This window comes from Caretta caretta, chromosome 6, assembly GCF_965140235.1.
Source record: "Caretta caretta isolate rCarCar2 chromosome 6, rCarCar1.hap1, whole genome shotgun sequence".
Classification (NCBI taxonomy): domain Eukaryota; kingdom Metazoa; phylum Chordata; order Testudines; family Cheloniidae; genus Caretta; species Caretta caretta.
The window spans coordinates 14,558,842-14,586,427 of record NC_134211.1 but is presented as its reverse complement, the minus strand read 5'-3'; the positions used below and the strand labels follow the sequence as shown (position 1 = coordinate 14,586,427).

The 27,586-nt window shown below is 54.1% G+C and overlaps 3 protein-coding genes across 10 annotated transcripts in view; 1 reads left to right on the top strand and 2 right to left on the bottom strand.

Moving 5' to 3' along the window:
- Positions 1 to 1,713: 1,713 nt before the first annotated feature.
- TMEM138 (transmembrane protein 138) lies at positions 1,714 to 9,544 on the bottom strand. Of its 4 annotated transcripts, none has more exons than XM_075129262.1 (6): positions 9,384 to 9,544; positions 8,820 to 8,965; positions 7,908 to 8,165; positions 7,040 to 7,211; positions 3,642 to 3,846; positions 1,714 to 2,451 (listed from the first exon to the last, which is right to left on the bottom strand). In XM_075129262.1, the coding sequence occupies exons 3-6, from the start codon at positions 8,033 to 8,035 to the stop codon at positions 2,339 to 2,341; spliced, it is 618 nt and encodes a 205-aa protein (XP_074985363.1). In that variant the 5' UTR covers positions 8,036 to 8,165; positions 8,820 to 8,965; positions 9,384 to 9,544; the 3' UTR covers positions 1,714 to 2,338. The 4 variants fall into 4 exon arrangements, with proteins under 4 accessions (XP_074985363.1, XP_074985362.1, XP_074985361.1 ...); XM_075129261.1 differs by having other exon boundaries at positions 8,824 to 8,965; XM_075129260.1 differs by lacking the exon at positions 8,820 to 8,965.
- Positions 9,545 to 9,616: 72 nt separating this feature from the next.
- Positions 9,617 to 22,688, top strand: CYB561A3 (cytochrome b561 family member A3). Of its 4 annotated transcripts, none has more exons than XM_048855760.2 (6): positions 9,617 to 9,743; positions 17,805 to 18,011; positions 18,102 to 18,310; positions 18,433 to 18,587; positions 19,278 to 19,434; positions 19,999 to 22,688. In XM_048855760.2, exons 2-6 carry the CDS (start codon positions 17,828 to 17,830, stop codon positions 20,011 to 20,013), a joined length of 720 nt encoding a protein of 239 aa, XP_048711717.2. In that variant the 5' UTR covers positions 9,617 to 9,743; positions 17,805 to 17,827; the 3' UTR covers positions 20,014 to 22,688. The 4 variants fall into 4 exon arrangements, with proteins under 4 accessions (XP_048711717.2, XP_074985359.1, XP_074985360.1 ...); XM_075129258.1 differs by lacking the exon at positions 9,617 to 9,743 and adding an exon at positions 16,411 to 16,708; XM_075129259.1 differs by lacking the exon at positions 9,617 to 9,743 and adding an exon at positions 16,727 to 16,944.
- The window catches only part of TKFC (triokinase and FMN cyclase), a 23,195-nt gene continuing 11,220 nt past the window's right edge, over positions 15,612 to 27,586 (bottom strand). For both annotated transcript variants that reach the window (XM_075129255.1, XM_075129256.1), the window contains 2 exons: positions 26,046 to 26,123; positions 15,612 to 15,786 (listed from right to left, as the gene is read on the bottom strand). In XM_075129255.1, the coding sequence (XP_074985356.1) occupies positions 15,736 to 15,786; positions 26,046 to 26,123 (129 nt within the window). In that variant the 3' untranslated portion in view covers positions 15,612 to 15,735. The remainder of the gene's footprint in view (positions 15,787 to 26,045; positions 26,124 to 27,586) is intronic.

Below are 27,586 nucleotides of genomic sequence, written 5' to 3'. Positions count from 1 at the left end.
TGCCTACTCTGCGGTAGGAATGCAGACCCTACTGCTTCCAGCGCCAGTCAAGGTGACCAGATGTCCCCATTTTATAGGGACAGTCCTGATATTTGGGGCTTTTTCTTATATAGGCAACAATTACCCCCACCCCATCCTGATTTTTCACATTTGCCATCTGGTCACCCTAACCGGTATTGTCTTATTGTCTCCTGCCTACTGCTTAGATTGTCAGCTCTTTAGGGTGGCAGCCATCTCTGTTCTGTGTTTCTGAAGTGCCTAGCTCAGCAGGGCCGTGATCCATGACTGGGGAACGACTAAACACCACAGAAAGAAAAGGAGTACTTGTGGCACCTTAGAGACTAACCAATTTATTTGAGCATAAGCTTTCGTGAGCTACAGCTCACTTCATCGGATGCATACTGTGGAAAGTGTAGAAGATCTTTTTATACACACAAAGCATGAAAAAATGGGTGTTTACCACTATAAAAGGTTTTCTCTCCCCCCACCCCACTCTCCTGCTGGTAATAGCTTATCTAAAGTGATCACTCTCCTTACAATGTGTATGATAATCAAGGTGGGCCATTTCCAGCACAAATCCAGGGTTTAACAAGAACGTCTGGGGGGGAGAGGGGTAGGAAAAAACAAGGGGAAATAGGTTACCTTGCATAATGACTTAGCCACTCCCAGTCTCTATTCAAGCCTAAGTTAATTGTATCCAATTTGCAAATGAATTCCAATTCAACAGTCTCTCGCTGGAGTCTGGTTTTGAAGTTTTTTTGTTGTAATATCGCAACTTTCATGTCTGTAATCGCGTGACCAGAGAGATTGAAGTGTTCTCCGACTGGTTTATGAATGTTATAATTCTTGACATCTGATTTGTGTCCATTTATTCTTTTACGTAGAGACTGTCCAGTTTGACCAATGTACATGGCAGAGGGGTCCATTGTCTACAGCCAAGCTCTGCAATACAACTGCATTTGCTCCAACCCCTCAGACAGAGACAAACACCTACAAGATCGCTATCAAGCATTCTTACAACTACAATACCCACCTGCAGAAGTGAAGAAACAGATTGATAGAGCCAGAAGAGTTCCCAGAAGTCACCTACTACAGGACAGGCCTAACAAAGAAAATAACAGAACGCCACTAGCCGTCACCTTCAGCCCCCAACTAAAACCCCTCCAACGCATTATTAAGGATCTACAACCTATCCTGAAGGATGACCCAACACTCTCACAAATCTTGGGAGACAGGCCAGTCCTTGCCTACAGACAGCCCCCCAACCTGAAGCAAATACTCACCAGCAACCACATACCACACAACAGAACCACTAACCCAGGAACCTATCCTTGCAACAAAGCCCGTTGCCAACTGTGCCCACATATCTATTCAGGGGACACCATCACAGGGCCTAATAACATCAGCCACACTATCAGAGGCTCGTTCACCTGCACATCCACCAATGTGATATGCCATCATGTGCCAGCAATGCCCCTCTGCCATGTACATTGGTCAAACTGGACAGTCTCTACGTAAAAGAATAAATGGACACAAATCAGATGTCAAGAATTATAACATGCGTGTGTCCTGGCCATTGGACTCCTGCCTCCAGTATGGGAATTAGCTGCAATGTGGGCTAGAACAGAACAGTGTTTGGGGGCGGGGGACACATAGGATAGACCAGGGCCTGGGGTAAGGAGGGTGCACCCAAAACATGCACACACAAGGAGGTTTCTGGAAAATGAAGCCAATTTATTGTCTCATAATTTACAAAAATACACAGGTACAAAAGGAGGGTCTACCACCAGGACAGGCCTAACGTTGAGCGGCTAGGACAGGCTGAGTCCTGGCATCTCATCCCACCAGATATGCAAAGCGGAGGCCAAATGGAGCCAATACCGACAGGATCCCATTGGTCAGGCGGCGAGTGAGCTGTGCGTAGGGCTGGAGGAAGGATTGTTCTGGATGAAGAGGAGCCACGCTGCAGTTACAGGACAGGAGTCCTCAGCCAAACCTGGTTGGCACTTCGGATCTCTCCTCAGAGAGGCTGCAGCTGGGTCGAGAGAGAAAGGGGCAGGAGTAGCTCGCTGATCTGGAAGAGGGGAGTGGAATGAGGTATCGGAGATGAGGGAGAGCCTGAGCAGGCAACCAGGAAAGCAGCAGGTGCAAGGATGACACGTCTCTTGATGGGACCTCTCCAGCCTGTTTAGTTCGTGGGATGGAGCGCAAGACCAGGCTTGAGAGACACTGGCTTCTCAGACAGCCGATAGAGAGCACAGATGGAACGGTGGGCACCATGCCAGCCAGCTGGGAGCAGCCATGGACCGGCCATAGCTCTGGGTCCTGGAGGAAGCCATCAGCTGCGGACCTGAGCAAACTCCTTGCGCAGCCATAGGGAGTCCTGGTAGAAGCAGGGGTCACCCAGGTGCAAGGCCGTCCTCTTGTAGAAGTAGCAGTACAGCACGGCCACTGGGGACAGCGAGAGGAAGGTAAGACAATACAGCCGGCTGGGGAATGTCCTCTCCCCCACCCCATCCTCCATCTGCTGGATCACCCCAGTGTGCCCTGGGGACCTCCAGGACAGATAGAGCCTCACTGAGATCCAGCCCCCATGGGAAGGGGTTGGTACGGCTCATGGGAACGTAGAGCTGCCATTCATAGAATCATAGAATATCAGGGTTGGAAGGGACCCCAGAAGGTCATCTAGTCCAACCCCCTGCTCAAAGCAGGACCAATTCCCAGTTAAATCATCCCAGCCAGGGCTTTGTCAAGCCTGACCTTAAAAACCTCTAAGGAAGGAGATTCTACCACCTGCCTAGGTAACGCATTCCAGTGTTTCACCACCCTCTTAGTGAAAAAGTTTTTCCTAATATCCAATCTAAACCTCCCCCACTGCAACTTGAGACCATTACTCCTCGTTCTGTCATCTGCTACCATTGAGAACAGTCTAGAGCCATCCTCTTTGGAACCCCCTTTCAGGTAGTTGAAAGCAGCTATCAAATCCCCCCTCATTCTTCTCTTCTGCAGGCTAAACAATCCCAGCTCCCTCAGCCTCTCCTCATAAGTCATGTGTTCCAGACCCCTAATCATTTTTGTTGCCCTTCGCTGGACTCTCTCCAATTTATCCACATCCTTCTTGAAGTGTGGGGCCCAAAACTGGACACAGTACTCCAGATGAGGCCTCACCAATGTCGAATAGAGGGGAACGATCACGTCCCTCGATCTGCTCGCTATGCCCCTACTTATACATCCCAAAATGCCATTGGCCTTCTTGGCAACAAGGGCACACTGCTGACTCATATCCAGCTTCTCGTCCACTGTCACCCCTCGGTCCTTTTCCGCAGAACTGCTGCCTAGCCATTCGGTCCCTAGTCTGTAGCTGTGCATTGGGTTCTTCCGTCCTAAGTGCAGGACCCTGCACTTATCCTTATTGAACCTCATCAGATTTCTTTTGGCCCAATCCTCCAATTTGTCTAGGTCCTTCTGTATCCTATCCCTCCCCTCCAGCGTATCTACCACTCCTCCCAGTTTAGTATCATCCGCAAATTTGCTGAGAGTGCAATCCACACCATCCTCCAGATCATTTATGAAGATATTGAACAAAACCGGCCCCAGGACCGACCCTTGGGGCACTCCACTTGATACCCTAACAAACCCACCCCAAGTCCAGCCTAGAGAGACTGCAGGGAAGGCAGATGGGGTCAGCCCACTTCCAGCTCTGGTAGCTCTGCTTTGGGGCTGTTGTCTGTGTTTGTGTGTTGGGGTCCATGATGGAGCTTGGCTCTTACCCAGCCGCTGGAACACAAAGAGGGCCTGCAGCCCGTCCGTCCACACAAAGTGGGTGGCGTTTTTCCAGCGCAGGTTCTGAAGGAAAGAGAGGCACAAGGGACATCAGAGGCAGGAAATGGCCACCGCAAGCACCTGCCCGGCCCACCACAGAGCTCAGACGCTGGGTCCCTTAACTCACTTCCTTGCTCCTCTCTTCTCCGGGCTGCTCCATTCAGTCACCTCCCCCTGTCACTTACTCCAGACCCCCAGTGAGAAGCAGCTCTCTATCTCCCCAGGGTTAGAGGACTCCCCCTAGTGGCTGAGTCCCTCAGCAGAGGGAGAAATGCATCATCACTGTACTGATCCACTTTCCAAAGTAACCCTTTCCCAACAAGAACCATCCCCCTCTCTGAGCCTGTCTCTGGGGCCCAGCTGTCTAGAGATCTCTCTCCTCTTCTCTATGAGCGGGGGTGTGAGTGCCAGGGAGCAACTCAGGGAGCACACAAAGGTTAATCAGATCAGCGGATTTATACAGAACACCAAGACCTAGTCGAGCTTCCCAACACAGATCCCAGAAAATCCTCTTAAATCCCACTGCCCAGCTATGGCCCATGGGCAGCACCAGCCAGGAGAAGCTGCCAGGCAGACGCCCTCCCAGTTACTTGCATTGGCACCTCAGAGGGATAGGGTCTGGCGGTCTGAGCACAGGACTGGGAGTCAGGACATCTGGGTTGGGTTCCCAGCTCAGCTGCTCACTAACTTGGTGGCTTTGGGCAAGTCACCTAGGCACCTATATACTTCTGAGGAGCTGGGCCTAACTCCCACTGATTTCAATGGGAGTTAGGCACCTAAATACCTTTGAGGATTTGACCCTTAGCCCCTCTCTGTGCCTGGGTGTCACCCTCTGTGCAGGGAGGCAGGGGGGAGATGATGCTTGTGGCTCTCTGTTTCGTGGGGGGGCAGGGCAGAGGGGGACCACGGTGGCTGCTGTGCTGCATTCATGGCAGCAAAGGCAGCTGGTATCTGGCTGGCAGTGCCTCACCATGATGCCCTGCTCCATCGGGTTACGCGCATCAGTGGTTCTTAATACTGACATTCTGCAGCCCCAAATGGTCAAATACAATACAAGTGGCTAGTTTATTATCCAGTGGCTTTGGGCCAGGTACTAGACCCATCCAGCTGGTCACCCCAGCGCTCACCCCAGCGTCTCAGAGCCAAGCAGCAGCCCCAGCAGAGAAATGGGATTTGTGGGGCTAGCCCTTTAAGAGACTGGGAATGTCACAGCAGGTGAGATCAAAGGTGTGGGGGGTGAGGGGGGGGTTCAGTGCCTAAGAAAGAGGGCAGAAAAGAGTTAACGGGAGTGGTAAGGGGGGGATGGTGGGTGTCCTGAGGATGCGGGGAGAGCAACCCTCCCTACCCTTCTCCGAGGAGGGCAGGGTACAAGCAGAGCTGCCAGCAGCTGTGCTCGCTCCAACCCAATCTGGGATGGACACTCGCAGCCTGTGGCTCCTGCGACCAGCTGCACCCCTGAGCGCTGGCTCCTGGTGGGGATTTATCCCATGTAATGCCTTGCATGGACATTGGCACTGCTCACCCAAGGATTAGCCTTGTTGGTGGGGAAGCCATTCCAGCAAGACTCTAAAGCAGGCTTCGGAGCTTTCCAGGGCAAGTACCGACCAGGCCAGGCATCCCTGAAAATGCAACTCCCTAGGGCTCCCGCACAGGATCCAACCCAGGATGCACTTGTTCATCTGTTAGACCCTGATCAGAACCGGTGAGACCAGGAGCTGCTACTCAGGTGGGAGCTGAAAAGGGAAGGAGGGGGATTTCAAAGGGAAAGGCTCTTGCTGTACTGCCCTTTCATGGGTACCACAGTTGAGGACACAGGTCAGTTTCCACCCTAGCTCCAGCAGTCCCCTGCCAGACAGTGTTCTCTGGGGCTTGGCTTCTGCTGAGCAGTTTCAGATGGAGCAAAATCCTTTTGGGAGGAAGTGATGGGATATCAACAGACTGACCAATGGCCTGAGCTGTGCCAGGAGAGGGTGGGCTACCCCACTAGATGGATCTGTGTCGCCACTCCACCACCCCTTAAGGAGTGAACACCTCTGATTTCCCCACTATGAGTATTGTGATCACTCCCAAGACAGCTCCTGAGGGCAGAACTGATGCCTCCGCCATCCTCTGGCCCCAGCCGCCAAGGGAGGAGTTGGAGTCAAATGTATTTTTGAACCCCAAACTATCCCCGCTCCAAATAAACTCTCACTATGGAGTTGCCTCCCCCGGCCACGTTTCCCACCATGGCATCAAGAGAGCATAAGGCCCAGGACACCAGCACCTGCCGATGGCCATGAAACAGGCTGCTGTGTGAGGCCCCGATCCTGCTCTTGGCAATGGGGACTCTGCTTGAAGTGGTTGGGAGGGCTGCTCGCAGACCAAGTCAGTCAGGTCCCCGAAGAGCCGTAGCTGACTATGCTGCCTAGTGGGAGAAGCATCTCCCCAAATCTGGCAGATGGGGTGGGCTTCTGCCCGGCCCCATGGCCGATATCCAAGAAGAGAGGGGGAGGCTGGGGAGGCACACGTGCCCCCAAAGAAAGGATCTGAGTTGGGGAAGAACAATGCTTTCTGTCACAAGCTGGGAGGAAGGGGCAAGGTCTGCACGGAGCCCAGCTGAGCTCCCTCCAAGGGAGAGGAGAGGAAGTGGGGCTTCTGTCCCTCCTCCCCCTCCACTCCAGGCCCAATCCCCCTGCTTCAAACATGGGTGAATCCCACAATCAGGGAGGGGCCGGGGGTAAGGGTGCTTTGCGGCAGCTCCCGCTACCTCACTCCTCTCCTTAGAGTGCCCCACTCTCTCCAGCGATGCACTGCTGCCTCTTTGGGAGACAGAAACATTCCACAGAGCAGCAATCCTCCCTCTCTGGAGCTGCAAGGCGAGAGGGGCCCTGAGTGAAGCTCTGACCTCTCCAGGCTCTTCCCTCAGGATAAGCTGCTCTCCAGAAGGAGGCCAAGACAACACACCACTTACAGAGTGTGGCAGGACTGGCTTGGTGTGCGAGGGGATTTTGGCCCTCTCTAAACCTTCATGCCAAAGGGGGGCTAGCAGAGCAGATGGGCTGGAGTCTAGCTGGGGCAGGACATCAGGCCAGTGGTGGTTCTGAGACTACAAGAATGGGTATCATACCAGATGCACCAGGGTCCCAGGTGCTCCGGAAGAGGGTGAGTTACCCATCTAGACAGATGTGTACAGCTGTTCCTATGCCCCCTGAGACTCCAGAGCCCAGCCCTGCCTTACCATGACCCAGACATGGAAGGCGATGCTCAGAACCAGGTAAGCCGCCGACAGGACAATGGTCCCTTTAAACTTGTGGAAGAGGAGGTTGACCAGGCCGGCTTGGAAGACAAAGGTGTTGAAAAACATGAGGAAGATGATGATGATGTTGAAGAGGATGGCAATATCCTGGATGCTGCGGGGAGATAGATGCCATGAGCACACAGCACTTCCAGAGACCACAGCCCTCCCTGGGGCCATGTGCTGGACACAGTGGTCAACACAAGCCTTGCCCTCTGCCCCAGGGGGTGTCCCAGCTGTCCTGGCCTACACAGCAAAACACAAAGCCTGTGCTGGAACAACACCGTGCACCAGGCCCCTGGGGGGAGAGGCAGCCAGCTCTGGGTGGTTCCTCCAGCCGAAGCAGCCCCTCCTAGTGCAGTAATTTGCTTCTTTGATAATTGATCTGGGCAGACACAGATGTTCCTCCCCAGATCTTTATGTAACAGACAATTGGCTTAGTGCCAAGAACACAGGCTGTCTCTGGGAATGGAGCCACTGTCCACAGACCAGATTCTCCCTGCAGCTATGCCCCACTTCCCCCCTGGCAGCTAGTAACTGATGCTTCAGAGGAAGGCAGTCAGGTACTGCTGCACTGCAGGGGAAGGAGGACAAAACCTTCTCCAAGTCCTCCCCCTGCACTCCATTGCCTCAGTTTGTCCTCTCTTCCCCCTTCTCCCCATTTACTTGACCACAGTGGCGGCGAGCCAGAAGAGAACCCAGGGCTCCTGACTCCCAGTCCCCTGCTCTAACCACTAGCCCGCACTCCCTCCCACAACTGAGAAGTGAACCCAGCTCTCCCAGTTCCAACCGCTAGTCCCTGCCGCCTCACATGAAGAGCACAAGCTGGATGACGGGGGCCGTGCGGAGCAGCTCCGAGAAGGAGTTGACGAAGAGGTCATAGACGAGCAGCAGGAACTGCAGGGAGAGCACCAGGCTGTAGTTACTAGTCCGGAGCATCTTCCTTTTCCAGGGCTGCGGGCCCTCAGCGTGTGCATTCCAGAGAACAGAGCCAGCTCATCCTCAGGGCCAGAGGGGCTTAGGCTCCCCTCCTGCACCACAGCCTCTCCCTACAGCTGAGCTCTGGAGTCTGGAAGAGAAAGTCAGAAGGGGTCTATCTCCAGCAGGGCCTGTGGCAAATGCCTACCTGGCCTAGGAGTGAAGCTGCAGCTCAACCAAGAGCCCAGCTTGGCCAGGGGTTTCCCACAAACTGCTTCACATGCCCCCAAACAGTGGGCCCAAATCCATGGCACCTTTTCAGTTTCAGCTACCCAGCACCAAGCTCCGGGCTAGAGAGCAAAGATGTTTAGAAAAGGACACCCTTAAGAGTCATAGCAGTAACCTTGGACTCCCTTCACCCAGAAGACAGGTGCTCTCCTACCTAGAGGCTGCAGGCATACCAGGGAGAGGATCTCAGGGGCTCCATGCAGAGCCATGCCCTAACCAGGGTGCTCTCTACCCTGTGGGTCATAGTCAGAGAGCTCAAGAGCTCTTGTTCTGTCTGATCAGGTTACTTGAGGGTTATGGCAGAGAATGCATTTGGAGGGGGGTGGGGAGGACATGACCCTGGAGGAAGAATGAGAGGAGACAGAATCTTGGTGGGTTACAGATGCCCATAAGGGAGGAGGATCATAAATACATTTGGGGTTGGGACCCAGCGGGGGCACAGCCACAGTGGTAGTGGTGTGAAGGGACACAGGGTTGAGCAGAGAGCGATGGGGTGATCTTGTTTAGGGCAACTCACGCACAGCCTGAGACTGCAGCAGAGGGATCCTTCCTGGAGATTCGGGATCACCCCAGAGCAGGGAGGAGGAGACAAGGAATAGGAGCTGGGGCAGGTTGCCACACCAGGGATGAGGTTTTACCCACCCGTGGGGAGGGGATATGGGTCTGTCCATAGAAGAAAAGAGGAAATGCACTTCAGAGCCAGCCCCCGCACCCCCTTCTCTGATTGCAACAACGTGGGGGGTCACCCCAGTGGGAGGGGCTACAATACTAAGGGATCACACATAGGTGGGGGCAGGAAGATCAGGGCGAACCCCTGCCAACATTTACGGGGGTTGGGGGGGGCGATTCTGGGACATCGCAATTGAATCCCTCTTAATTCAGCGCCTCCGGGGATTCGGGACCCAGGGAACTCCTAGGGCCCCCTCCCGGGGTTCCGCCCAGGGAACCCCCCGGTCACCGGCCCCCGAGCCAGGGACCCCCGGTTGCACAACCAGGGGGCAACGGCCCAAGCGCGCCCCCTGCAGTTCCCCTGGGCGCAGCTGCCTTCCCCCCGCCGGCCCGGGCCGGGCCTCGCACGCACCTCGGGCCGCCATCTTCCATCCCCATGGAGACCGCACAGCCATTGGCGACCGGTCCGGCCGGCGGAACCGGAAGCGCTCAGAGAGAAGCCGGGGCACCTCCGGATCCCAATAGGATCATAGAGTGGCGCTGAGTTCTTCCCTTCTGCCCGTCTCTGTGAGCCGCGGCGGCTGCTGGACGGCGAAGACTCCATTTCCCACAGTGCCGCGGGGAGGGCGCGACCCGGAAGTGCCTGCGCGCGGGGCGGGCCTGCAGGGTGGAAGGCGAGCGGACTCCGCTGTTCCTCATAGTGAGCCGTAAGGGGTCCGTGGACCCTTGGAACTACCGCTCCCAGCGTGCACCGCGCCAGGCCGGACGACAGGTGCGAGCTGGACGGGGGTGGGGTGGACGCCGGGGAGGGGTCAGCGGACCAGTCCAAAAGGGGCAAAGGGGGTGGGGGGCTGCTGAGGGGCAGCAGATGACTTCGTGACCCCTCCCCCTGCGCAGTGTCTTGGTCCCAGCAGCACTCCCTTGGCACGGGCCTGGCTTTGACCCATGGGGTGGAGGCCAGGGCCAGATTAGCATTTTGCGGGCCCCCACAGGGGCAATGGAGCATGGCGCGGCGAGGCCAGTCCCCAGGGCGAGGGGCAAGCCAGGCGCATGGCATGGCAGGGGCGGCCCCGCTCCACCCAGCCCAGTGCGAGGCCACTATTTACAAACCGGCTGTTGCCAGACGCACAGTGACCCTGTGGTGCCAGCATGCCTCATCCCCTCGGGGGCAGGCCCATGCCATGCCAAAGAGCCCCCCCCCCACCCAACACCCCATAGTGTGTGCTCAGCACCCATCGATAGCCCTGCTGATCAGATCCTCCCCCTGGTCCACCGAGCCTCCCGCCCACCGCTGATCAGGTATCCTGCAGCGGGCAGGAGGCACTGGGTGGGAGCAGGGGCAGGAAGAGGCGGGGGCACTCTGGGGAGGGGGTGGAATGGAGCAGGAAGAGGTGGGGCGGGAGTGGAGCGGGGGCAGGAAGAGGTGGGGGACAGGCCCTTGGGGGAAAGGGTGGAGTGGGGGTGGGGTTGGGACAGAGCTGGGGTCAAGCACCCAGGGGGAAATCAGAAATTCAGCACCTCTGCAACACCCCGCCCCCAACTCCCTATGGCCAGAGCCTCCCCAAGACCCCCCCACAAGTGCAGAACACCCTGCACAACCCTGCAGGCTGAGAGGAGCAAGTGGTGGGTGGGGGGCAGCCAGCAACAGAGCAGGCTGGGGCCCCTTCTGAGCATGGGCCAGGCTCCTTGGCGCCATTGTAAACCAAGCACTAGTGGAGGCACAGGGGCTGGCCTGGCTGCAGGAAACCCCGGCTCACTGGTGCCCCAGTTTTCAGTGTGTTGGCCTCAGGCCTGCCCCCAGGAGACTGTGCGGATCCTAGGGACCTGGCAGGCTAAAGGGGTTGCTCACAAGGGGCAAGTTACAGGCTGGGGGATAGGCACCCCCAAATCGCCAGTGCCTTGCCCTGAATCCTGCCCTGTTCAATGGTGCCAGCTCACCACTTTATTGTGAGTCTCATGATTCTTAGTGTTCACTTGTAAGGCCTCAGCTGCTGAAGATTGCACAAGAATCAGCCCTTTTGAGTTAAGTAAGTTTCTAGCCATCATGGTTGCAAAGAAAATCTTGAAATCGTGACGCTGCATGCACCCAAAGACTCATACAGCACGAGGCAAATACAGTGAGCCTCGCATTCATTCACTTCATTTCTTGACCCCGTTTCCATTTACACAGAGCCAGAGGTGCCCATGATTCTTTGCCACTCCTTTGGGTCCATGACTTGGGTTCGTAGATCTAGGACTTGGAGTTCCAGCCCTTTTCTCAAACTTCTCTTGACTGACTCTGTTGTATCGTTGGTCTTCCATGGCCGTTCTTGCTGTCCTCTTCCTCCTGTGCTTTCTTCACTGGTCCTTCTCCCATTCTTATCACACGCCCAACCCATCTCAAAAGTGCTCTGGTGCTCTCCTGCCTATCTATCATTGAGAGTCCCAAGTTCAACTTCCCCCTAACTTCTTCCCGTTGTGCTCTGTCTACTCTCTGCTTGCCTGCCATTCTCCTCAGTATAGTATTTTCTGCTACCTGTATGTTTTTTTTCTCTTCCATCTCTGTAAGACCTATTGTTTCCAAACTGTAGAGCAGGCAGGGACAAATGCAGGCAGCATACACTTTTCCTTTCAGCTCGTTTGTTAATTGCCAGTCCCACAGTACTCCTGCCACTTTTTTCACTGCCGCCCACGCACATTGGTTTCTCCCCCTCCCCCCACCTCTCTCCAGTGGTACTAAGTGTATTTCTCAAGTACACAAATTCTTCTGATTCAGCTTCTCTCCTGAAACTTCTGTCAACAGCTCTTCTTCAGCCTTGCCTTCTTGCACAACTTCAGTTATCTTTATGACAGGTTTCAGAGTAACAGCCGTGTTAGTCTGTATTCGCAAAAAGAAAAGGAGTACTTGTGGCACTATCTTTATGTTTACCTTCAAACAGAGGCCCAGTCTATGATATTTACTAATCCCTCTTTGCTATCAACCAAAAGGGCCAGGTCACCAGCATACGTTAGCTTTCTCTCTCTCTCCACGGACTTGGATCTCCTACTAATTAACTCCATAACTAGGATGAAGAGAGGTGGACTCAGCATACCACCTTGTCTTAATCTGATTGTCACCTCAAAATTCTCAAATTGCATGTATTGTTTCCACCTTCGCTGTTGACCCTTGATACAGCTCCTCAATCATCACTTCTTGAACACCCCTGCCCATCTATCTCAATACTGCAAACGCTTTCTCAAGATCAATAAATGCTACATAGCAGTTATGCCCTCCATTTATCATTCTTCTAAACTTCTGTCTCATTGCAAATATTGTGTCTATTGACTCCTTCCCTTCCTAAAGCCATGTTGCTCCTCTCCTATATTCTTCTCCATCTTGCACCTCATCTTTGCCTTCAAAATTCTCTCCAGGACTTTGAGGCTGACTTAACAAAGTGATGCTGTAATAGCTGTTCAGATCAATCATTTGCATCAGGCTTACCTTTCTAGAGAGGCACAGTCAACGCTATTCTCCAGCCATCTGGTATCCTAGCTTGATCCCAGCAAACTCTGAGTAATCTATGATGCCACTTTACTCCAGTATCTCCAGCTACCTTGATCATACCAACAGTTATCTCATCCTCTCCAAATGCCTTAACATTCTTCATCCTATTCAGTGCTGCTTCTGCCTCTTCTACAGCGACCGATACCTTTGGAGGCTTCCCCAAAATTATCAGCAGTGCTTGCACTTGCAACTCTCTTCTCATTTAACAGCCTTAGAAATATTTTTTCCATAGCTCCTACCACCTGTTTGGGGTTAGGCACCACACAGTACCTATCCTTCACATATGAAGATTTCTTAATTTCTTGTGCGTTAGTGTTCCTCTTTTTTTGCCAACCCAAAAACCGATTTCCTGCCATCATCTTCCTGCAGTTTTCTGTTTAATTCCTCTTCAGCCTCCATTCTTGCCTTAGCAACTGCCTTTGTAGCCTTCTTTGGCCAGTTTGTGTGCATTTTTTGATGGTCTCATTATCATGACCTGCTCCCTTAAGCTCTTTTGAGTCATTCATTCTTTTTTGTTTCTTTTGCACTTCAGATTTTTCCCACTAGCTTGTTCTCCCGAAATGTATTTTTTAAAAAAAGGCCTTATGATTTTTTTAAGCCAGTCTCATGATTTTTCAGGACTGGACCTGTAACTTTTGGATGCTTGGAGTTGGTGCTATTGTGTCAGACTGGGCATGGGATTGGGCTTTCTGTCCTTTGAAATCCTCCCAGCATCTCTGGAGCATCCTCTCCCAAAGGGTTTGGGTTGGAATTGCACCATCTGGGGGATGGGGGGGCAGCAGGGGTCCTGCCGATTCTCCCTCAGGCTTTGTGGGTTTAGCAGGGGGCTGGGAACCAGCAGGTCCTGGGTGCTGTTCCCAGCACTGCCTTGCTGCATGGGTGTAACAGGCAATATGTTTGTACAGCACCTTCCCTCCAGCTCTCTCAAAGTGCTTTATGCATCCCAGCCCTCCCTGGGCAACAGGCAAGCATCATGATCCCCGTTTTTCTGGTGCGGAAGCTGAGGCTGAGGGGCTACAGAGTGAGTCAGGGGCAGAGGCGTCGGTGCAAATGATCATGAGTCTACATTTATGCATGATTAAAACCAATTGGTCCCTGCCGAGAGGTACTTGCTGTTTTGTCTGCTTGCTTAGCAATCTCATCTAACCTCTCAATGCACAAACACATTGAGATCCTGACTAGGAAATGGTGCTCTTCACATACATGCTGAAGACCATTATTGCAGAAGCTCCAATCTGAATCCGGTGTCCTATTGTGCTGGGCGCTGGATGCAAGTAAGAGGGCATAAAACTTGTGCTAAAGAGCTTTCAACTCCTAGACCTCTTTCCTGACCTCCAGCCATTTTAACTGCTGATCATCCAGCCAGCAGGATTCCTGTGGCTGCATACATTAAACCCTGTATCACCACATGGTTAGGCCATGTGTGCTCATCTGCATAAACCACAGTGGATGGGACTGAAGGTCCCTGCATTTGCAGACATGTGAGAGGAATGACACTAGACTGGGCTACACAAAGTGAAGCCCAGGGCCTTTCAGATTTTGCAGCCACCCACTCCCAGAGATCATTGGGAGGCTGTAGTGTTTACTGCTGGTAATCTCACCCACGAGCAGCTCTTTTCCTCCCTTGAGGTGGCTGGGTGTATTTTTGGTGGAGGATGCAGATCTCTAAGCAAATGAGGTGCCACCCACCAGTTCTTGCGAGCTTGCTAGTGTGCACTTAGTCACAGGGTTAGCGTAACCCTGTGTGAAGAGTCTGTCCCATCGCAGAGAGACAAGTCCCATCGCAGCACAAGGCCAGATTGGGAGTGCTGTAGGGTAGGGCAGCGTTACAAGTTACTCTGTTCCACATGGGGGTACGAGGGAGAGATATAATGGCCTACGTGTGACCCTAAGAACCCTTCAGCACCACTTAGCACGGGGTTACAAGAATATCCTGATGCGTATATTCTGTTTCACCAAAGAATATTGTGTGAGGTCTTAAAGGAAAGCTGGGATCATGCTGGTCATTCATAGCATTGTATGTACATTTCACAGACTGCTTTTTACATAGCGTGTATATTGAAAATGTTTCTGAAGTGTCAAGGCAGAAGTGACAAACAGGTGTTTGGCAATGTCCTAGCTATTTGGTCCCAGGATATGAGAGACAAGGTGGGCAAGGTAATATCTGTTATTAGCAGGGGTGAAAGTAACACTCAACACTTACCGGTATGGGGCCGGGCCTCGGGCAGAAGGGGCGGGGCTGGGGGTCAGCATCCCCCAGCCAACCCATCTGCGCTGCCTGGCCTGCGCTGCCCGGGGCTCCAGCAGCAATTTAAAGGACTGCTGTGGCAGTGGCAGAAGTATCTAGAGCCCCGGGCCCTTTTAAGTCGCTGGCCCCGGGGCAGCTGCTCCTTTTGCCCCCCACGTTGGTGGCCTGGGGGGGCAAAAGGGGTAATGATGTTAAAGTGCTGCTGCGGCAAAGGACCCTGCTTAAAGTGTTGCCACAGCAGCGCTTTGACATCGGCTGGTATGAGCCGGTACCAGCGGTCACTTTTTACCAGTATGCCATCCCGGCCTGTACCAGCTTACTTTCACCCCTGTTTATAAGATTAATTTCTGTTGGTGAAAGAGACAAGCTTTCGAGCTGTACCGAGCTCTTCTTCAGATCTGGGGTTTCTGTTGGACGCAGGATGTCGAGTCACCTGTCTGCTGACAGGTCTAAATCAAGCAGTGTAAGCTGACAGTGGAAACCCACAGTCACAAAGTCAACAGGGGGATGCGACAACAACAGGATAGCAAACCACAGGACAATAAGCCCCTGGGGTACAAGCTGACTTGGGGTACAAACAGTGAACTCTGGGGGAAGGCAAGGAAGACACCCCTTTGTCCTGCACTTAGAAAGTAATTGGGCAGTGTGGTTACTTTCACGAAAATGGGATCACAGCCTTGCCTGAAACTCTGCAAAGGATGTTTGAGTGAGATAAAACGTCTTTAGATGGAAGGTTAGCTTGCTCAGTTTAGTCTCTAGGAATCGTGTTATAATTTTATTTTATATGTAACCCTTTTGTTTCCATCATCCTTACTCTCAATCTCTTGAATCTTGAACCTCTGGTAGTTTATCATCCTTATTTCCACTATAAATATATCTCAGTGCTGTGGTATTAGACCAGGAGCTGATCTGGAGCTGGTGTGAGCTCTGAACCCATGGGGACAGCAGAGCTGGTATTACTGTGGGTGTTCAGTGCAGAAGAGGCTGGATATCTCAGGGGAAGCTTCGAAGGGCCCCGGGGACTGGGGTGAACCGATTGTTAACCTGCAAGACAAAGTGAGGGCTGGCCTAGCCCAGTGGAGATGGTTTGGGTGGCTAACAGGCTGGCGGTGTCAGGGAGCTGTCACCCTGTTAAGCACAAGCGAGGCTCCTTCTGGCTGGCGGCTGGAGGTGACTCAGTCCTGGGCACACCAAGAACTCTACCCAGTGTTCCACAGGAAGTCAGACTAGATCAGGGGTTCTCAAACTGGGAGTCGGGACCCCTCAGGGAGTCGCAAGGTTATTACATGGGGGGTTGCGAGCTGTCAGCCTCCACCCCAAACCCCACTTTGCCTCCTGCATTTATAATGGTGTTTAATATATTTTAAAGTGTTTTTAATTTATAAGGGGGTCACACTCGGATGCTTGCTATGTAAAGGGGTCACCAGTGCAAAAGTTTGAGAACCACTGGACTAAATGATCTAATAATCCCTTCTGGCTTTAAAGACTCAATCTCCAGTGCAGGGGGACAGGGCAGGAAAAGTATAGTGGGGTACTGTCAGGAATGGGGTACAGAGCTGGGAGGGGCCTTGTGACTGGAACAGCAGGGGGTGCTGAGGGGCAGGATTGAGCATTGGCTGAGCTAGGCAGGGGGATCAGCCCCACTCCCATGTATGCTGTCCCTCCCCTGGCCCACCCCACAGTGAGCTTTCCACTGTTGGTCTCAGGTGCCTTTAGCTCTGTGCTCTCCCCCCTCCCAGCGGCTGTGCAGTGCTAATCTGAAAGCAGAAGTTGGGAGGGTCTCGTGACCTGCTGCCTCCCCACAGGAAGTGCCAAACACAGGTGCAGCCGCTGGGGTGGCAGGCCGGGGGCTCGGTGACTGTGACGAGGGCCCTTCTTTTCTCTCTGGGCGCTCGGGGAGTGGGTGGTGTTTTGGAGCATCTGAAACCCCTGGGCTGGATGTAGCTCCCTCTCTGTGGCTGATCAGGTTGTGTTTTCCACCTGGGAAGGCTGCTGGGCACTGCTCGTGCTTCCGGTGCCAGCTGGGTCCCGGCGATCTGGCCAGCCCATGGTCTGTGGATACTCGTGGCAACTGGTGGGAGCGCCTTCGGTGCTGCGGGGGCTGGGTCCATGTCAGGCTGGTGGCTGGTGCATGGGCACAGCATCCCCAAAGCCCAGCTCCTGGCTGTTGGGTTTGACTGGCTCAGCACAGGTCCTCAGTCTGTGAGTGCTGCAGGGCAGGGACTCCTCGGGGTGGAGGGGGGAGAACAGAGCTCTTCTCTACTTGAGAACCTGGGATCCCTGCTGTCCTCCAGGGGAAGGGGAGTGAAGGCTGCAGGATGGGCAGAGGCCTCTCTTGCCCTCTGAGCTCTGGCTGCAGGGGTTTGATCATCTCTGTTTCTGGGGACTTTCCCTGCTGGCTCCCAACCAGCAGGATCCGTTCTGTTTGGGCTCAGGGCAGTCGGCTGCTCCTCCCCACCCACCTGTAGCTTGTTACTTAAGGCTGCACTTAAAGCAGCTGTTGATCCAGCTTGATTAACTCTGGGGCTCCGCCCGCTCCTGGTTCTATAACCAGCCTTCTGAGACACGAGGGCACTGGCTGACAGCAGCTGGCAGAGGCTGGTGGAGGTGAGGGAGGGCAGATGAGGAGCAGCAGCCGGAGCCAGGTGGAGGGAGGGAGGGAGGGAGGGCTGGTGGGTGGGTGGGCGGGCAAGGGGTTGCTGGAGAGCGAAGGAGGGAAAGTGGGTGGTGGAGCCCAGTGGAGAGGCAGCTGGAGCCCGGTGGAGGGGGAGGGATGGACGGAGGGGAGGGCGAGGGGTGGCCAGAGCCCGGCAGAGGGCGAGGGGCGGACGGAACCCAGCAAAGGGAGGGGCGGATGGAGCCGGGCGGATGGAGCCTGGCGGAGGAAGAGGAAGGTGGGCAGGTGAGGGGTGGACGGAGCCCAGCGGAAGGGAGGGAGGGGGAGAGGCAGCAGAGCCTAGTGGGCTGTGCAGGGTCTGGTGTGGGGGGCAGCGATTTGCTCGGCGTGCAGCGGGGCACAGGCTGGGCAGTACAATCAGCTGGTGTGGTATTTTCCCCATCAGGTGCAGTCCCTGCTGCTGGAGTGATGCCCACCTTCCAGTTCTTGCCCTTCGCGGCCCTGCTGGGCACCCTGGGGTTCCTGTGTGTGGTGTTCACAGGGTTCTGGTCCCACCATTGGCGCGGAGGTTTCGCCTGGGATGGCTCCGCCAAGATGTTTAACTGGCACCCGGTCTTCATGGTGACGGGCATGCTGGTGCTGTATGGGGCAGGTAAGTGGGTGCTGTCCCTGGGTGGCGCGTCGGGGGCTGGGACGTGGATACAGGAGTTGCTCTGAGTGTGCCAGTCTCTCTCCCCTGCAGCAGTGCTGGTGTACCGGGTGCCCAGCTCCTGGGAGGGCAGGAAGCTCCCGTGGAAGCTGCTGCACGCGGCGCTGACCCTGACAGCCTTTGTCCTGGTCGTGCTGGGGCTCGTCGCCGTCTTCAGGTTCCACAATGCCAAGGGCACCCCCAACATGTACTCGCTGCACAGCTGGCTGGGGCTGACGGCTGTGCTGTTCTTCTCTTGCCAGGTGGGTGCCCAGCCTCCCCCTCTGATGCCCAGCTCTGCCCCCGCTCTCCCTCTTGCTGTTGGCTACCTGTGCCGTGGCTTGATCCGCTGTGCCCCGAACTCTTCCTTGTTCCCCCATCCTAGTGGCTCATGGGGTTCGCTGCCTTCCTGTTACCCTGGTCCCCTGCCTGGCTGCGGATCATCTACAAGCCCATTCATGTCTTCTTTGGCTCCACCATCCTCACGCTGGCCATGGCAGCATCCATCTCCGGCATCAACGAGAAGCTCTTCTTCAGTCTGTGAGTGCCAGAGCTGGTGTGAGGTGTGTGGGTCTCCATTCAGCCTAGAGCTTCCTCCATCACTCCTAAGAGCTGGGCCAGACCAGGGTCCTTCTTGCCCAGTGTCTTGTTTCTGACAGTGGCCCATACCAGAGCTTTGGGGGAGTGCACAGAACAGGGCAGTAACCCACCCGTCTTCCATTCTTGGCTTACGTTAGTCTGGGGTCACCCCAAGCATGGGTAGGGTCACTTTCTCCCACCACACATACCCGCTGTGTGACTGAGAGATGCCAGCAAGCGGCTGAATGGTGACAGCCCCAGAAGGGAAGATCTAAGGGTTGGGCAGGCTTGGTGCAGAGAAGACTACTACGGGGAGACCTGGGAAGCATCCCCAGCTTTAGGTAGCTGTTTGAGACCTTGGGAGCTGCTGTTACGGGCAGGAGTGGGTGGTGAAGATGACTGGGCAAGGTGCCCAGGGAAGGGGCTAGAACTTCCTGCTTTGGAGATGGGTTGAGGCATGGCTGGATCTCACAGGATCCAATGGTTGCTCCAGGATGTGGGAGAGATCCCTCCCCACCCATCTGAGGCGGGTGCTGGCAGGGTTTCCCCACCCAGAGGCTCTCCAGGGGGAGCTGGGATTGTAAGGGGCAAGGCTGCTTGCACTGGTACTGGCTCCAAATGAAGGCGGTGGCTCCATCTCTTCCCTTTCAGGACGAACAAGACGGTTCCCTACGCCAGACTCCCCCCTGAGGCCTGGTTTGCCAATTTTCTGGGGATGCTGATCTTGGTCTTTGGGTTGCTGGTGCTGTGGGCTCTCGCCACGCCGGCCTGGAAGCGCCCAGAGTCAGAGTCGCTGGGGGCCCAACAGGTACCGAGTCCACGTTGCTGGTGGCCCAGGCCATGGGCTGTGTGGATGAGTAGCAGCATGGGCAGGAGGGGTTGCCGTGGGATTGGGGATCAGGGAGGAGTTGGGCATGTGGGGTGTTGCAGTAAGGCCAGGTTTAGGGCGGATGTGGGAGGAAAAGAGTGGGTGCAACATTTCCTCTAATTTTTTACATCCGGAATTAACTTTATGTGCACCAATATGGAGGTGATGTGTGGCGGGGGTGGGGCTGAGGGGTTCGGAGTCAGGGGAGGGGTGGTAGGGGAAGGCTGGGAGATGAGATTGGAAACATGGGCAAGAAATAACGAGTCAACTCGCCGGTGATCTGCGTGGGAAGACGCCTGCTAATGTGACAAGAGCCAGGAAACTGGCGGCTCAGCCAGGGGCAGAGATCAGACAGGAATGTCCAGTGCAGGATGGTGGCACTGAAGGCCAGTGTGGTTCTGGAGCCATCCTGGTGGTGCAGCAAGATGGGGGTGGGCTGTGGTGCTGAGAGCGACTCAGTTCTGGGCGAGGGGGGTGCCTTGCTCACGGCCTCTTTCTCCGCAGCCCCTGTTCCATTAGGACAAGTGAAGCAGCCGCCCGGAAGAGGAGCTGCTGCCCAGACTCTCCGGCGAGAAGGGCAGCTCGGTGCTCCTGCTGTTGGCACTAAGCCGTCTCTGGAGCCTGGCCAGCGCGGAACGGAGGGGAGGAGGCACTCTCCGTGCTCCCTCTCCACCCGGCTGCTCTCGTCACTCCCCTGCCTTCTGCTCTGGGTTCCTGCACGTGCTGCTGCTTCCTGGGATTCACCAGGCAGCCCTGGCCCCTCTTGCCATTGTGCTGCTGTGCCTTAGGGGCCCTGGCTGACACTCCGGCCTAGATCAAGTGGCCTGAACTAAAATAAAAGCCTGCTTCGTGGCGCTTGCCCTGGCACCGGCTCTGCAGGAGGGAGGCGGGTTGTGTGTAAGGAGCCTGTGTTGGCCGCTCAGCTGTAGCAGCGTGCATGTGCCCGGGGCATTAACGTGCCAAGCTCCAGCCAGCTTCCCTTTCCCAATGCCTGCCTAGCTCTGCCACCCACTTCTGCTCTCTGGTGCTGTACCCTGCAAGTCTGGGAGAGCCTCTGCTAGCGCTCAGAGCATTTGCTCTCCATGAGGTTTGCTTCCAGCCCTGGTCATACTCCCTCTCCCTTCCTGGGGAGCTGTTGTCCCAGCTCTTTGAGTGGAGGAAGCAGTTACATTTCCTCCTGCCAGGAGAGGGCTTCAGAGCAGGAAGCTGTTGTCCGTGCATTGCTGTGATGTTCGGGTGGGCCAGGGAGTCTGGCTGCAGTGCCCCTGACTGCCCTGGGGATGCTAAGGTGGGAGGAGCTGTCTGGGACCATGCTGTTCACTCCTCTGCCCCTCCTTTGCTCAGGATCTACAGATAAACTCTGTACTGAGCTTCTCTGACTAGTAGAACAGCCCAGGCTCAGAATCCACTCACCTGCAGCTCTCCGTTTGGATCTAGGCTGTATTGCCGTCTGTGGGGCTGTAGCACAGCTCTGCCGTGCATGGTCCTACACCCAGGCTGCCTTTCCTACCTCACCTGGGGTGTCTGACTCTGGCCTCAGTAGCACTGAGAGCTACCCCAGCAAGAATTTCTAAGTGCTTGGGCCTGGAGGCTCTCTAATGCCTGGCCCCTTCACAGTCTTCATGGCTGGACTCTCCCAGGTCCCAGCTCAGCATGGGCAGGCACCACGAGCTGTATCTCCTCCCAGTGCCTAGGTGCTACCATTGGCATGGTGTGATTTGGGGGCTGCACAATGGACACTCACTGCTCTGTTGCCTGACCCAGCCAGCACTTATGACAATGGACTCGTAGCTTATGCATCCTTTGGTGGCATCTGCCACTAGCTGCTCAGAAGCTTTGAGACAAGATACTGTCCATTCTGGGCACTGAATCTGTCAGGGGTGCTGAGGGGTCCCCACGAAGAAGATACTTCACTCTGGTTTAAGGATTCATGTACAGGATTAGGGCTAAATTGTTCACCAGGTCTAGAGCCAGGTATTAATCCCTCCCATCCCCATATGGTGTAACAGGTAGGGACATTGTGGGGAGGGTTCAGTGCCCAAGAGAAGGCAAACAGGGAGTATGGATGACTCAATGGGGAATATTTCCCCATGACTGATTGCAGGGGAGCGGGACAGGTGGCCCTTCCTATCCTCTATGGCTATGAGTTCTTCTCGGGGCGTGTGCTCTTGCGATAAATTGGGAGTGAGCCCACGTGGCTCAAACTGAGATTGTAGGAAGATACTAGAGGCTTCATTAGAAGTGTTTCCAGAGAGAGGTAATTAAATGTATTTGTTGTATGTGAGAAGCTGCCTTCCCAGCCCAGGGGGTTTGACAGCATTCACACAGAGGCTCAGTACACCCTTCTGGAGAGGTGGAATGCAGCTGCAGCTGGTTGGAATTTGAGTTTTCTGTCCCCAGGGAAATTCTCAGACTTCCAAATCTCTGGTTTTTTCCTGAGCTGGGATGCTAAATTGGTGGCGGGACCCTGTGTGACACACAGCACAGTGAGGATTTCAGTTTGACTGTCTCAACACCTTTTGTTTCAATGGGGCAATGCTTCAATTTGGCTTGTTACCTAGAATAGTGAAACGTCTGACAGGGATGATTTCTCCCAGATGTCCAGCTAACTCCAGGCATTCCCCAAAATGCTTTGAATTTTTTCCATCCGAAAGAGCTGATTGACATGGTTTGTGGAAAATGTCCAACCAGCTCTGTAGACAACCTTGAAAAAATCTGGTGGCCCTGGGCAGAAGGGGAAAAAAGGAGGCCAAAGCAGACAGTGGGAGCAATTGGAGCAGCTATTCCTGTACCCAGGAGAGGCAGAGTGCAATCCAGCATCATCCCATTGAGTACTGGGGCTTACGGGAATGAACTAGAGTGACCGTTGCAAAGATAGCTCATGGGATATAGCCTGGACATCTACCTAACTCCAGGGAGGGGAGCTGGCTGCTGGGTCCTTGCTAATAGAGTTCATAACTTAAAGCTCCAAGCTGGGACGTGTATTTCCAGCCTGCTGTGTGTGTGTGTCTCTCTCATAAGCTTGGCTGAAGTGTGTGGCTTCTCCAGGGCTTTGTTTCCTATCTCTAGCATTAGCCATATTAATAGCTGGGGTACTTCTGATGTCTTGCTGGGAACCTGAATAGGCTATTCTGAAATGTTGAGGCCTCGGTGGCGGTACTATCCTTTGTTTAATAAATGGTATCCTTTTGGAATTGGAGTCAAGGGGGTGTCTACTTGGAGGAGAGGTGGAAACAGCCTCCTAAAAACCAGCTGTTGCTCAATTTGCTTAGTGCTGGGAGTAACCAGCTGGAGTGCAGCAAAGGCAAGAGGGAGGTTGGCCTTTCAGGTACATTTCCCCCAGCGAGCTCGAGCAGTCTAGGAGCAAGGACACCCTTACTGATCCGGCTCATCAGAGCGAGGCAGGACAAAGAGCCTAGCAGTGCAGGCTGCCAGGGTAAAGATACCCCTTTTAGCCATTCAACTCCATAAACTGGCTGGTGCCAGCAGGGTGCTCTGATCTGTTGGCTTGATGAATTAGCCCTTTGCCTCAAATGCCCTGCGCTCGTCTGCAAACTTTGTTCCAGGAGAGAGGAAGGGTGTGTGTGTGTGTATTGCAGCCCTGCCCAGAGCTGGATTTCCTTGTTGCTTTAATTCCAGCACATTGGTTGCTCGCTTTCCCCTGTGCTAGTTACCTGGGCTCATGTCTCAAACCCCCTCCCACCCCCAGCAATGCTGCCATGTCATGGCTTAGCTGGAGCTATGAATTGTGCCAGCAGCCAGAAGAACTGTTTCTGGCAGGTAAAAGCTAGTCTCCCTTCTGTGCTGACCCAGGAAAAGGATAATCTCCCTGCCGCTCCTAGGTCCCTTTCAGCCTAGTTCTAGACTCTGGTCAGCTCCAACCCTTCCCCCTGCTGGTGCAGTGTTTGCCTGTGGCATCATCCAGCTGGTCCCTCCATGTGCTGGGCCCTTGCTGGTCCATGGTCCAGGAAGCAGCCCTTGCCTGGTTGGATTCACAACAATGCACACCACACACTGGCAGCACTTCGCCCTGTTTCATGATCCCCTAGCAGCCTGCAAGCCTTGCCTGCTGGGTGGGTGTGTAGGTGGGGTGGAGGGGAGATAGCCCTTGGCATGGGGCAATCCTCCAGAAGCGCTATGTGGCCTGTGCAGCTGGGCTGATGCCAGCTCCTGCTCTCCCAGGGCACACTGGCTGAGCAGGTTTCTCCTGTGGCAGGTTTCACGGTGGTACATTGGGCTGGAATAACCAGCTCAGGATCTGTGGAATGAGACCTATGCCTGGCCTCAGTACTTCTTCCCCCTTGCCCTTGATTCACGTGACAGAGATAGGGAAGTCCCCTGCTCCAGGCCCTCTATCTCAGGGGGCTGGCCCCTTAAATGAAGGTCCAATATCCTTGAAGACTAAAGAGGTGCAGCCTGCTGAAGGATGGAGCAACACCTGCTCAGGACTATATCTAGGGAGGATAAGGGCCCCTCTGCACAAAGCTAGGCCCTGCAGGGCAGGAATAAACAGTACCAAGCTGTGGGGAGCAGTGTGATCCCTTCAGCAGGGTAAAGCTAGGGAGGGCAGAGGCATGGAGTTAAAGTAACCATAAGCCTGAAGAGAGGGCAGGTGCTAACTATTTTTGAGGCGGTGCAAAGCCTGAAACACATGGTGTAACAGGCTGGGGCTGAGGAATAAACAAAACCCCAGCAAAAGAGCTGTTATGAAGCATAAAATGTTTGCATAGTAGCCATGAAGGGTCGACAGGGAGTGGAGTCAGATTCATAGATTAAGTCAGAAGGGACCATTATGATCATCTAGTCTGACCTCCTGCACAACACATGTCATGGTGGGGAGCAATGAGCTCCCCAGTCACCTACCCCTGCCAGGGCAAGACTGACCCTGTGTGCTCCTCTGCAGGGACTGCACTCAGCTAGTGTAGGGAGTTGGCTTCCACAGCCCACTGGATCTCCCTACAAAGCTGAGACACGGCCTCATTCTGCTCTTTCATCCCAGTGCTTCCCACTCGCAGCCCCTGCCCCCTCCTCTCTACCCAGCCCCAGGATATGCAGAGACCCCCCCCATACCTTGCCCCCCTCCACATCCCTCCCCAGACCTGCTGAGTTGCTGTCCTGAGAATTCATAGCCCTGACATGCCAGGGGAACTCCCGCACAGCCCAGGCAGTGCTGAACAAATACACAGGGGAGCCTGGCTCTCTGCCCGACAGGAAGGGGGAATTGAAGAGTGGGGCAGGGTCCCCACCCCAGGAGCAGTCTGAAGGCACAGAGAGAGGAGACCCCTGCTAGGAGGAGGTGGAGAACACACAAAGATCCCTCCTCAGTACTACCTCACCCAAAAGCTGCAGGGGGAGAGCAGGAAGAGCTCAAGCCCGTTCACCATCAGGTGGCAGAAGCCTGTGCTGTGCTTACAGTGAAGTAGCCGTTACAGCTGCTGGAGCATGTGCATGTGGCCCCAGCAACCCTTAGCCAAGCTCAGACAGATGTAAATCTTTCCATGTGCCACCCCTTCCTCCCATCTGTCACCAGCTTCCTGGTAACAAGGGGCCCTGTGCGCCCTAGGCAGGGTCTTGCCACAGCTCAGCTATGGCTCTCTGTGCCACGGTTGGGGAGGCAGATGAGCACAGCCCCACAACCAATGGCTTTCCTGTGCTCCACTGGAAACTCTGCTGCTCAGTTCAGTGGTTGCCCTGTCCCCTCTTGCTGTAGCACAGGGCCCTGGTAATTGGGCACTGTCATAACCATACAGCTAAGGGTAGCCTAGAATTCCTCCTTACCTGTAAGGGGTTAAGAAGCTCAAATAACCTGGTTGGCACCTGACCAAAAGGACCAATGGGGAAAGAAGATTCTTTCAAAGGGGGCGGGATGGGGGAGGCTTTGTTTGTGTGTTCCCTGGGGAAGCAGAGCAGCATCAGGTCAGAAAACTCCTTCTCCTAAAATGAGTCTCAATATTGCAAAAAGAGTAAGTAAATAAGGCAAGGCTCGTTAGGTTATCTTTTGTTTTTAGCTTGTGAATTTTCCCTGTGCTAAGAGGGAGGTTTATCCTTGATTTTTTTGTAACTTTAAAGTTTTGCCTAGAGGGCAATCCTCTGTGTTTTGAATCTGATTATCCTGTAAAGTTACCTTCCATCTTGATTTTACAGAGGTGCTTCTTTTACTTTTTTTTCCTTATAATAAAGTTCTGTTTATTAAGACTCTGGTTTACCTATTTGGTTGGTAGATTATTCTCAAGCCTGCCCAGGAAAGGGGGTGAAGGGGCTTGGGGGGATATTTTAGGGAAACAGGAATTCCAAGTGGTCCTTTTCCTGAATCTTTGTCTAACTCACTTGGTGGTGGCAGCAGTACCTATCCAAGGACAAGGAAGGATTTGTGCCTTCGGGAAGTTTTTAACTTTTAATTTCTAAGCTGGTAGAAATAAGATCAGGGGGTCTTTCAGAGTGGTGAGGGAACCCTGACAGGCACACCCAGGTGCACCGTATGAGGAGGCATGGCCAGGGCTGAAACCTCAGCTCTGGAGCTCAGAACTAGTGCCAGCTCTGAACTGACTCACCATGTGACCGTCCGTGCTGGTTGCCTCAGTTTTCTCCTCCATGCAATAGGGACTCTGGACACCACTTGACCCCGCTTCCTGGGGAGGGAACAATTCATTCACCAACAGCTGGAAGGAGGTGCTTGGAAATCCTCTGGGGGTGGGGGAAGGGGGAGAGGCTACAGCCAGGCACAGCCTGTATTGTTCCCTGCTCAGCTGGTGCAATTTATTGCTGTCCATGCCTAAGGGAGTTGAGCCCCAGCAGTAGGAGGTGCTGTTCAGCATCAGAGCGGGGCTGCTTTTAGAGTAACCCCGAAGTCAGAAACACCCCCGGGGGGGGGGGAGTGAAGGGGGAAGAAGCTGTTCACAGAATATCAGGGTTGGAAGGGACCTCAGGAGGTCATCCAGTCCAACCCCCTGCTCAAAGCAGGACCAATCCCCAGCTAAATCATCCCAGCCAGGGCTTTGTCAAGCCTGATCTTAAAAATATCTAAGGAAGGAGATTCCACCACCTCCCTAGGTAACGCATTCCAGTGTTTCACCACCCTCCTAGTGAAAAAGTTTTTTCCTTAATATCCAACCTAAACCTCCCCCACTGCAACTTGAGACCATTACTCCTTGTTCTGTCATCAGCTACCACTGAGAACAGTCTAGACCCATCCTCTTTGGAACCCCCTCTCAGGTAGTTGAAAGCAGCTATCAAATCCCCCCTCCTTCTTCTCTTCTGCAAACTAAACAATCCCAGTTCCCTCAGCTTCTCCTCATAAGTCATGTGCTCCAGTCCCCTAATCATTTTTGCTGCCCTCTGCTGGACGTTTTCCAATTTTTCCACATCCTTCTTGTAGTGTGGGTCCCAAAACTGGACACAGTACTCCAGATGAGGTCTCACCAATGTCAAATAGAGGGGAATGATCACGTCCCTCGATCTGCTGGCAATGCCCCTACTTATACAGCCCAAAATGCCATTGGCCTTCTTGGCAACAAGGGCACACTGTTGACTCATATCCATGTTCTCGTCCACTGTAACCCCTAGGTCCTTTTCTGCCGAACTGCTGCCTAGCCATTCGGTCCGTAGTCTGTAGCGGTGCATTGGATTCTTCCGTCCTAAGTGCAAGACTCTGCACTTGTCCTTGTTGAACCTCATCAGATTTCTTTTGGCCCAATCCTCTAATTTGTCTAGGGCCCTCTGGATCCTATCCCTACTCTCCAGCGTATCTACCTCTCCTCCCAGTTTAGTGTCATCTGCAAACTTGCTGAGGGTGCAATCCACACCATCCTCCAGATCATTTATGAAGATATTGAACAAAACTGGCCCGAGGACCAACCCTTGGGGCACTCCACTTGATACCGGCTGCCAACTAGACATGGAGCCATTGATCACTACCCGTTGAGCCCGACAATCTAGCCAACTTTCTATCCACCTTATCATCCATTCATCCAGCCCATACTTCTTTAACGTACTGGCAAGAATACTGTGGGAGACCGTGTCAAAAGCTTTGCTAAAGTCAAGGAACAACATGTTCACCGCTTTCCCTTCATCCACAGAGCCAGTTATCATAGAA

Excerpts from the sequence above, each read along its gene's own strand:
- TMEM138 (XM_075129262.1), bottom strand. The coding sequence starts at position 8,035 with ATGCTCCGGACTAGTAACTACAGCCTGGTGCTCTCCCTGCAGTTCCTG. Across the intron at positions 7,212-7,907 it reads ATCCAGCTTGTGCTCTTCAT|CATCCAGGATATTGCCATCC; the intron begins GTGAGGCGGCAG and ends ATCTCCCCGCAG. Across the intron at positions 2,452-3,641 it reads CTCTCTAGGCTGGACTTGGG|TGGCCGTGCTGTACTGCTAC; the intron begins GTGGGTTTGTTA and ends CGCTGTCCCCAG.
- CYB561A3 (XM_048855760.2), top strand. The coding sequence starts at position 17,828 with ATGCCCACCTTCCAGTTCTTGCCCTTCGCGGCCCTGCTGGGCACCCTG. Across the intron at positions 18,012-18,101 it reads GCTGGTGCTGTATGGGGCAG|CAGTGCTGGTGTACCGGGTG; the intron begins GTAAGTGGGTGC and ends TCTCCCCTGCAG. Across the intron at positions 18,588-19,277 it reads GAGAAGCTCTTCTTCAGTCT|GACGAACAAGACGGTTCCCT; the intron begins GTGAGTGCCAGA and ends CTTCCCTTTCAG.